The sequence below is a fragment of the Haplochromis burtoni genome, unplaced genomic scaffold (genome assembly GCF_018398535.1).
Source record: "Haplochromis burtoni strain Fernald_Lab_line unplaced genomic scaffold, NCSU_Asbu1 Contig_100, whole genome shotgun sequence".
NCBI classification, from domain to species: domain Eukaryota; kingdom Metazoa; phylum Chordata; class Actinopteri; order Cichliformes; family Cichlidae; genus Haplochromis; species Haplochromis burtoni.
Window position 1 is genome coordinate 160,507 of NW_024582461.1, and position 10,129 is coordinate 170,635.

Genomic DNA, 10,129 nt, shown 5'->3' on the forward strand with positions numbered 1-10,129 from the left:
CTCAGTCTCTTTGTCAGGGGGCCGGCAGAGGCGAGCATCACCCCTCTTTGTTCTAATTGCTTTAATCAGATAGCGGACTGCATACAGAGGCCTTAATAACAAACTTGGGGATGCTCTGACTGTAACTCAAAGCTAATGTTCACTTTGAGGACGGCTGGAGCTACATAATAGTTCTGTTAGCAACAGTCTGTTAACAACCGACCTAATTTTAAGCAGGATTCCCAGTCAGCAAGTGTAAGTTTACCACAGTTTGCTTTTAACATACGAAATCTATATTATTTGATCCCTGACAAGAAAAGTTAATTATTTTTTTCTGAGTTTTTTCTGCTTTGCCATTTTTCGGCAAATTTATGTAGTGGAAAATTTATTTGCATTTTTCTTTTTTCTTTTTTTTGGCAGGTTAATGTTTGTGTGTGAAAAAAAAATGAAACATTTCTTAAAACCAATTTGTTCTGATGACATATCATCCCGGTGTTTGTTGAAACAGCCTAAATATCAGGCATTTCAGTCTCATTTTATTTTTCTACAGAACACAAGTTAAATCAGTCAAACAGATTTTGAAGCATTTGCCTCACTGAGTATGCAGCCTCAATGCTCAGATGAGCACAAACAGTGTTGTCATATTATTTGCTGCTCAGATACCACATCAAACTACTTATGAGTATGCCTTCTCATGGGCTAAAGCAAGAACAACTTGTCAAACAACACAAAACACGTTCAAAAACAGGCAACTGTTGGGCACCTGCCATGATAACCGAATTCCATGTGTAACATTGTGGTGTTCCCGTGAATGAATGAATGAATGAATGAATGAATGAATGAGTGGTGGAGATCCACTGACACACTGAGGTTCACAAGCAAAGTTATCATTCAGTGAAGAATATTTATTCCACCTGCAGTGGCTTACTTATAACAATAATAATTTACTTAGGTGACATGGAAATGACTTTAAAATCAAAGGTGGATTATAGCATTACGGATTGCTGACATTTATATTGGTGAACATGTACACAAATCAGCTCAACCAACAGCTACCAACTCAAAGTCATGAACAGTTTATGGTCTGAGTGGTGAAACATTTTAGGTATTAGTATTATGGCCACCTTAAACAGATGACACTGACTTCGAAAAGATTATTCCATCAGGATTTGCAGGTGAGATGATTCCATTCACAGTGTGAGTCACGCTTCTTTAAATCAGTATTCATTAGTGATTCACTATGCTGGTTTCCCAAATTTGATTGCTTTCTGTAATTTTTAGTATTTACTACTTTTTTTGTTTCTTTTACTTATATACTTTGTCACTGAAATTAGTGGGTCGTATCTCTTTCTACACAAACTAATAATGGTATACACTCACTTCGGCATATATCACCCACTATCACGCTATGATTGAAGAAATATGCACAGCAACAACTGACATAACATACATCCTAAAGTTAAATCCTTCAGAGTAAGATAAACTATAAACAACATGAGTCACTTGATCATATTATACATGCATAACAAAACTCTAGTACATTTGTTGGATTCAATTCTTGCACTAATCCAGCAGATTTACAGACGTGTGTATTGTATTTTTCAATTTACATGTATAATTAAAACATATATCAGCTTAAACATTGGTACAAGGCAGGAAGCCATGCTTTCATCTTGTTTACATCAAATTCTGACCCTACCATCCAAATGTCACAGTAGAAATTTAGACTGATCAGATCCAACTATGTTTTTCAATTTTCTGTTGTCCAATTTTTGTTATTTTGGTGAGCCTGTGAGAGTTGTAGCCTCAGTTTTCTGCTGTTAGCTGACAGGAGTGGAACCCAATGTGGTCTTCTTCTGCTTTAAGGTGTGATGTGGTACGCTTTGACAGATGCTCTTCTGCATACCTTGGTTGTTATCTGAGTTACTGTTTTCCTATCAGCTTGAAGCAGTATAACTTGAGTCTGCAGTATAACATCCCTGTGGAGGAGCTTTGGCCCACTTTTCACTGCAGAATTGTTTTATTTCAGTCATACTGCAGGAGGTTTAAACTGCAGGAAGCACAAGCATGAAGACCCTGTTTAATGGTCATGCTAAAGTATCCATCCACTCTCCTCTTCTTATTCATGAGGTCACCAATCTGTTGCAGGGCCAACATAGAGAGACTGACAACCATTGACACTTACACCTACAAGAAACTTAGAATCACCCTTAACTCCACTAACTGCATGTCTTTGGACTGTGGGTGGAAGCCAAGTGAACATTTAAACTCCACACCGAAGGGCCCCAGCCAGATAGTGGAGCTGAACTCAGGACTTCCTTGCTGTGAGAGTACGAACCACCATGCCACCGTGCTGCTAAAGTAATTCAATTGAATTTAAGTCTGGGTTTTGACTGGGTACTTTCAAAAGGTTAATTTTGTTTTTTTGAGCAATTCTTTTATGACTTCCTGGATAAGTCACGGAGGCGCTGTTGGAATTATTTTGGTAGGAAAATGACTCCGAGGAAGGTTCACTCTTGTGGTAGTTTTCCTGATGTCCTTTGTTTTACATTTGTGGATAATGACTCTCGCCGCCTTTTAAAAAGGAAGTTAATCACAGTTAAATTATGATTTAACAAGGAGAGAGTGGCAACTACTAATGTAAATTTATATTTTGATGATCTGAAACATGTAAGTGTGTCAAATAGATTTAAAAAAAAACTAAGACATCAGGGAGGGGTCAAACACTTTCTATTATCAGCACTGTAACTGCTGTGCTGTCATAGTGCTATTTGAGTAAATCTTTTAATTTAAGGATATTTGTAAATACTGTTCATACGATAGTGATTATGATGATAATGATTATAATAATAATTGTAGTGGTAGAAGTAGTAGTAGTATATAAATTTAACACAATAACAGGCTGTAAAGTTATGTGTAAAGTTCACAAGTTAAAATAATTTCTGTGGTGTCTTATGAAAACTGTTTGGGTTTCCCGCTACAACCACAGGTGCACAGTTGTTTGCACAGTTTGTACAGTCGTGTTCAACTTCATGATTTTATTTAAACTGAAATGCACTGGCTGATCATGCTTGTGCCATCATGCATGTATATCACTCTGTCTTTGCAGCGACTTGTTTACAAGGACCAAACCTGTGTAGTCAAACAGGTTAAGCGGTTTTAAGTATTAGTTAGCATTTTGTTAATTGTCTCAAATAGGATGAAACAGATACCCTGAGGGATTATCCCTTTGGGCTTTGCACTTGAGATAATCCTGATACACAGTATGAGAAACGCTTTACTTTGGTGTTCTCATAACAGCGTTCACTAATTATTTCCTTTGGAAATATCTCCATTAGGTTTTTTTTTAGTATTTCCTCACTTTCAATGTCCTTTGTTTTGTTTCTTTTTTTAATGAAAACATAGAGATTGACATCTTTTACTGAAGAAAGTAACCACAGAATACACCCTGATTAAACTGTGACTACCTAAAAAATCAACCATATAACTGAAGAATATGCAGTGCAACACAGATATTAAAAACATGAAATAGGCTGAAAATCCCATGAGCACATACAAGCACAAGCAGGTAAAATATACTTACGCCTGTTTCATGTTAACAGTATGATTTCAACATGAAAATTATACTGATATATTGGAAGGGATATATAAAGGAAACATTCAGCTTTGATATAACTACATCAAAAGTGACTATGCTTGCATTTACAGAAGCACATATCTATTAATACTCATAAATGTTCAAATGGAGACACTGCAGTGCTAATAACAAACAGAATCAATTATGCAGAACAGTCAAACAAATAAATATTCATGGAAGAATGCTCACACACTGGTTACATATATTTGTCCACTGATACAACATATTTCCATATTACATATTAGAGAGCACTGTAGTGTGATGTGTTTTTTCATTTAAAGGTAAGATCAAGCACTTATAAAGTTTGTAAAGTAAAATCATTTCTTTATGAAGAACTCAAAGCCCCAGAATGATAACGCTAAAGCAACCAGATCCTATCTCAGTGTAACTGTGAAAGGATATTTTAATTGTTTTCTGGAAATGTAGAGTTTAAATTAGATTTAGATGAAACTAAAAAAAAAAAAAAATTGTCCACAGAAAATGAAAGGAAAATAGAAAATGCACAGTAAAACATGCAAAAGGACCCAGAGATCTCAGAAACAGTAATCTTGAGCAATCGTGAGCGTATAAGTTTATGTAGAGGATAAACTACGTTGTGATCCAAACCCTTCAGCATTACATTTAGTCAGCAATGATGTCATTTTCACAAACTCAAAACAGCAGTAGCAAATTTTCATTCAGTTCTCTACGTGCATGTGCATGGTCAAACTCTAAGTCACATCTCATTGACAAATATCATCGGACCTTGAGAAGCCACTTTATCTTCTCTGTCATAAATTACCGGTTTACCAAGATATGTCTGTGGTAAGCTGAAGCTTACCTGTGTCTGGTTGATGCTAGCTTGCCTCTGCAACTGGTGATCAAAGTCTCCCTTTGACAGATTGAAACTGTTTTGTCGAGAGGGAGCAAAGTTCTCCTCTGGCTGGTCGAAGCTGCTCTCGCTGTAGAGCCGCTGTCGCATTGAACCGGAGCGTTTCCCAGACGCACTCCTGGTCGGATATCTCTGTCCAGTCTTGTACCAGCCCGTCTCTTTGAAGACAAACCAAATATTCCCAGACCAAAGGACAACATTAACAAAGCCAAAGACCTGGAGGAAAAGAAAAAACACACTAATATAAAATTGCTTTCAATAGCAGTGCTTCAGAACGTGCGTCATTCTTTAATTATAGACATACCACAGATGTGTTAAGACGTGACCATAGAGGCTCCTCTGTAGCTGTGCATTTGTTTTCCTGAGCTCTGCAGGAAGTGATGAGAAGAAGCACCTGTGTTGGGTTGGTGACTGTCTTTATATCAGAAAGAGTTTTGGCCCAACAACAACTGCTGACCAACCACATGAAGGAGAAGATGATCGTAACAACAAAGTCCTGAGACACAGGAGAAAGGAGAAAAAGTCAAAAACCAAATTGAGCAATGACTTAAAAAAAAAAAAAAAAGTAAAGTTAGATCATGAATGTCAGCCTCAGGCCTAATACCAGCAGATATGCTTATATTAATGCCACCTCATATCAGCCAATGACTCCACTACACAGTTGGGTATCTCATACAGAGCATGCTATTTCAAGTTAGTGCAAATCTGCAAGCTTCTTGACAACCAGTCTCCACCCTAGCTCCACTTTTATGCCCTGTCTGACTTAATAAGCAGGTCTTGATGCTGCTCCCCACTTTATACACTTCATGTATATGGATGTGCAGGAAGGCTCCAGAGTGGAGTCACAAAATACTGCAACTATTCTTTTAGCTATATTGGTCACGTCTGAATTGCATTTTATATAATACATAAACAAGACTCTATCAGACGGTAATATGAAGCTGGGACACTGAAAAATCTGAACATGAAAACTCACTGACCACAAGTGGACCTCTGTTGTTCTTCAAGTACTTGTTCTGGTAGAAGACATAGACAATTGTTGCCAACAGCGAGTACAGGAAAGCAAAGACACCCACAGTCATGAAGTATTGGGCAGCTGAGGAGAAGTCACCTTCCAGGAAAATAATCTCATCTCTGTTCTCTTTGCACAAAGGAGCTTCAAAATGCACTTGCTGTAATCTACAAAACAGAAAGAGCAGGTTTATGTGGAGAAGTGGGGGAAATTTGTTGCTGCAAAACTGATTGGTTAAATAACTCTTTATATACAATCAGTTTTCAAAGTCTGTCTGAAACCTGTTCACCAGTGTTTGGGAAAAAACAAAAAGGAAAGTTTGTGAAGGACAGCTTAGAAATCTAGTGGTGCTTTAATAAAAAATAAAGCTCAGTTTTCTCTTTCTTACCTGTTGTTTTTGTTTGTTTCTCACGAGACTCTTGTGAATTTGGTGTTGCTCGTATAAGAAGCAATACAATACAATATTTATAAAGTAGCTGCAAAAAGAAAAAAAAAGCCAAGGACGTCTGCAAGATCTCTCTCCAATATGACGAAAGGACAGTGAAACTGCTTCTGAAATATGACGCACTGACCAGTCTGATAACAGCAAACTGAGCAACTGTTACCCTGACAGGATCAAGTTTAAATCTTGATTAATCCTCCACTCAGTGAGGATTAGTCACTTTTTTCAGTTAGCATTTTATACTGGTTTATACTGGTTTATAATGGTTGATAAAACTTGAAAAACAGCAGACGCTGTGCTTCATAGTTGATGCTGTTTTCTGTCTTCTCCTCAGAGAGAAAAGTGTGATGCAAGGTGTTGCGTATTTATGCATGCTCAAAAAGTACAATATGGCCTAAAAAGCACTGAAGCAAAAAAATTCTACTAAGTAGACCCAATATTAATTAGGTCTTCATTATAAAATACTAAAGCATAAGGAGTACATGGTAAATGGACTGGTACTCATATAGCACTTTTTCTGCTCGAGCACTCATATAGCACTTTCTTACTACAAGCTTCATTCACCTACACAAGCACCAGTTTTACCTTACTAAGTGCTTTTAACTTAATATTCACACAGATCCATCCGCATTCACTATCTTGCCAAAGGATACTTCAACATGCAGATTAGAGGAACTGCTGACCTTCTCAAGCAAATGACCTGCTCCACCTCCTGATCCACCGCTGCCCAGTATTCTTAACAATGTATGTTTGACTTCTCTCAGCATCTATTCTAATGCAGTTGTACAGGGCATGAGAGGTTTGAGTGGGTCGGTTCATGTGGCTGGTTGTTTTTCACCAGGGTTTGGCTTTTGATCAGTTTGTTATAAATTAATGATTAAAAAAAAAACCCCATCACAAATAAGAGCATGAAAAACAGAAGCAATTTTTTCAACACAACTCCCACTTTTACACTGTTCACATGCTAAGCGAGTTAAAATATATGCATAGAAAAGCAGTGTAGACATATTTGCCAAATGAACATTTTATTCATTTGAATGAAATAGCAAAGCAGTTGTAAATGTTCATATTTATCATATCGTCTCAACCCCTTTTCCGGTTCAGGACAGTAAGCCAGCTGTGCATGGGCAAGAGGCAGGATACAGGCCTGGACTGGTCTATCACAGGCTGAACTCATGGAGACAGAAAATCATTCACACTCATATTCACATCTACAGTCAATGCAGCAGCAAACTCTTTGGAGAAAGTCCATGCAGGCACAGGAGGAGCATCCAAACTCTACAGACAAAGCCAACAGAACCTATTTGCCATGAGGGCAACTTTTGCACAACTGTCAACATTTATTTTCCACAATTACACTGCGAAGGTTGACTAATACCTGCACACACACACACACACACACACACACACACACACACACACACACACACACACACACACACACACACACACACACACAAGACTAGTAATTATGATTAACAGGCACACCACTCATGGCTCAAATGAAATGATGTGAAAAGTGTGACCTCCCTGTGGAAGCCACTCACCTAAACCAGGCTTTTTTTAGACAATAAAAAACCCCAATGTTCATGCATTGCTCTTTGCACTTTACTGGTATAAAATTAAACTCTTCAACATCCACTTTTGGCTGGATTCTCTGTATAACACAGCAATTTCATTTAATCAGTGGGTAATTACATTCTATATTCCCACCACAGATCTGAAAATATGTAATTGCTGTGAATAAAAAGGACCTGCCAGATTCAACAAAGCAATAAGAACAATTTTTTTTTGTCATCCTGGAAGACAGCCGAGTAATGTTTATGTAATGGTTCACAAAGAAAGGCTGACATGGCCCCAGGTCATTGATGCAGTGTTTTCGAGTTGTGGACTTTCTAGTATTGTTCATTTTAATATTTTCTGTTGATTCTTAGGTTGCCTTGTTATTTGCTTCATGATTTCAATTTCCTTAGTTCCTGTCTATCTTCTCATGTCAGTTTCCCTGCGTTAGTTCAGCCGTGTGTGGGTTTCCCCTGTTTAGTTATCATGCTTCACTTCCTGCTTTATTTTTATAGTTGAATTCAGTTTTACTTCTCCTCATCTTATTTTCCAGATTGTTTGCAGCAGACTGTGAGCACCTGTGTTGTTCCCCAGCTGCGTTCACTTCCCTTGAGTAGCCTTGTGTGCAGAAGCAGCTTCACTTTTCCTGTTATCCTTGCTCTGTGCATTTGTTATTCCTCCTGCTGATGTTCCTAGTTAGGTTAGTGTCCATTTTCCTGGAGTCCTTGGATTTTGTTATCTTTTTGATCTCAGTTTTCATTTGAACTGCTCCCTCATTTATTTATTAAAGGCATGATTTAGATTTTACTCCTCACAGTGATTTTTGGGTTCACATTTGGGATCCGCTACCACACACACTATGACAAAGATACTAATTTGTGGCTCATCATAATATCAGTGGGTCGCTAAGCATTCAAATCACCTACACGTACATGTTGTAAGATGAGAGCGAGTGGTAAAATAGAAACACTGGAACAGAAGTTAAAAACAAAAAGCACCTGAAGCTAAGATTTTTCTCATAGGAGTCCAGGTACGGATGAATCTAATGATGCGGGGAAGTATTTTAGACTCTGGGACAATAAATGGGTCAGACTCCTGCTCAGCTGTCAAGCTCTCTCATCCTAAGTTGGACAAAGAAAAAGCAGCTCCTCTGTTTTAGAGCTGTCATGTCAATGGAGCAGGCCTGTACAATTTTAAAATACTTTCTGGGCCTATTTAAGATGATTACTGTGGACATGCTTTTTTAGGAGACTATTCACATTTCAGCTCTTAAAATAATAAAATGTAAAGAGATTTATTTAAAGTTAGCTGTGAAAGATTAAAGGAATCTTACTTAGAAGCAAACAACCAAAAGGGATCAAAAAGGAAACATAAGCAATTCGTTTACCTGAAAGGATACCCGAAATCAATGTTGATGCTGCGGTTATTCTGCCTCCTGTCTGCACAGTCCACCTTAACCTGGAGATGACCATAGTATCCTCCACATGTTGCAAAAGCACAGATGGCAAAAATCTTTGAAAGAAAAATCGTAAACCAGTAACCATTAGTTGATCATTTATTCAGACTCTCCAAAAGTAGTTGACTCCAATCAGCGTGTGAGTGCAGCTTCCTGCATAATGTATACACATCAATAAATTATATGACAGATTATTAAGATTTATAATTGGTTTGAAAACAAAACCTGAATAATTTAAAGGTTGGAAGACAACAAACAGAGCTCCTGACTGTGCCCTGGAAGGAGGCCACAGCAGTACAGTGAGATTCAATTTGTCAATGCTAATACCAAACTCAGAGGTCTAACTTACTGTGAGACCCAACTGACTGTGAGGCAGACAGCTTCCTATTTCTTCCACTTCACTGACGCAAAGAACAAGAGCTTTACTCTGCATCGGCAACTTTGAGTCCATTTATTACTTTTAACATCAAACACAAACTAAAAATGATCCCTAATTAAACTGCTGTTATTGATACAATTACATTTTAAATGTGAATAGAAGCAGACGTCATCATTTTCACCAACCCGAAGAGATAAATACAGAAAATAAACCACCAAGCAAAGAAACTTACCGGAGCAAATATAACCATACACATTTAAAAATCACAGAGCCCAACTCCGCACAGTGCAGACAGCTTTAGTCACCAGGTTGAAATGTCACTGATGTAGATAGGAAAACCAGAGCGACTCCTCCAGCAGAGGGGAGGGCTGACAGGAGGTGCCTTCCCCAAGGAGGAGTCGGAGACATAGTCAGATGCTATATTTATTCAAGCGCTGCAATAAGCTGTGTAAAAAATATCAGGTAAATATTTTGTTTACTTTACTTGTGTTGCACTGATTATAAGAACGATTCCTGTTTTTTAGGATTGGCGTGTCATGGCAAAAACATCTTTTCAAAATAAAGCTGCATTAGGAACATGAAACAGATGCAAATATCTGGGGCAGTGTTTTCATCATGACAATTATTTCTCTGAACTTAATCAGGTGAATTTGAATGCTGAAATTAAGGTTAAACATAAAACCTTCAACATGAGACACATAAAATTGAGGGAAATTGTGTTCGTAAACATAAAAAAAAATGAAACAAATTAGTCTTGTGTTGTCTACCTTTGATTTCTGGGCTTTGAGCTGAA

The 10,129-nt window shown here is 37.7% G+C and overlaps 1 protein-coding gene across 1 annotated transcript; it reads right to left on the minus strand.

The window, feature by feature from the left end:
* Window positions 1-495: 495 nt before the first annotated feature.
* On the minus strand, window positions 496-9,652 carry synprb (synaptoporin b). The gene is made up of 5 exons (XM_005927511.2): window positions 9,569-9,652; window positions 8,889-9,013; window positions 5,468-5,666; window positions 4,792-4,983; window positions 496-4,703 (listed from the first exon to the last, which is right to left on the minus strand). Exons 1-5 carry the CDS (start codon window positions 9,590-9,592, stop codon window positions 4,332-4,334), a joined length of 912 nt encoding a protein of 303 aa, XP_005927573.1. The 5' UTR covers window positions 9,593-9,652; the 3' UTR covers window positions 496-4,331.
* Between the last annotated feature and the right edge of the window lie 477 nt (window positions 9,653-10,129).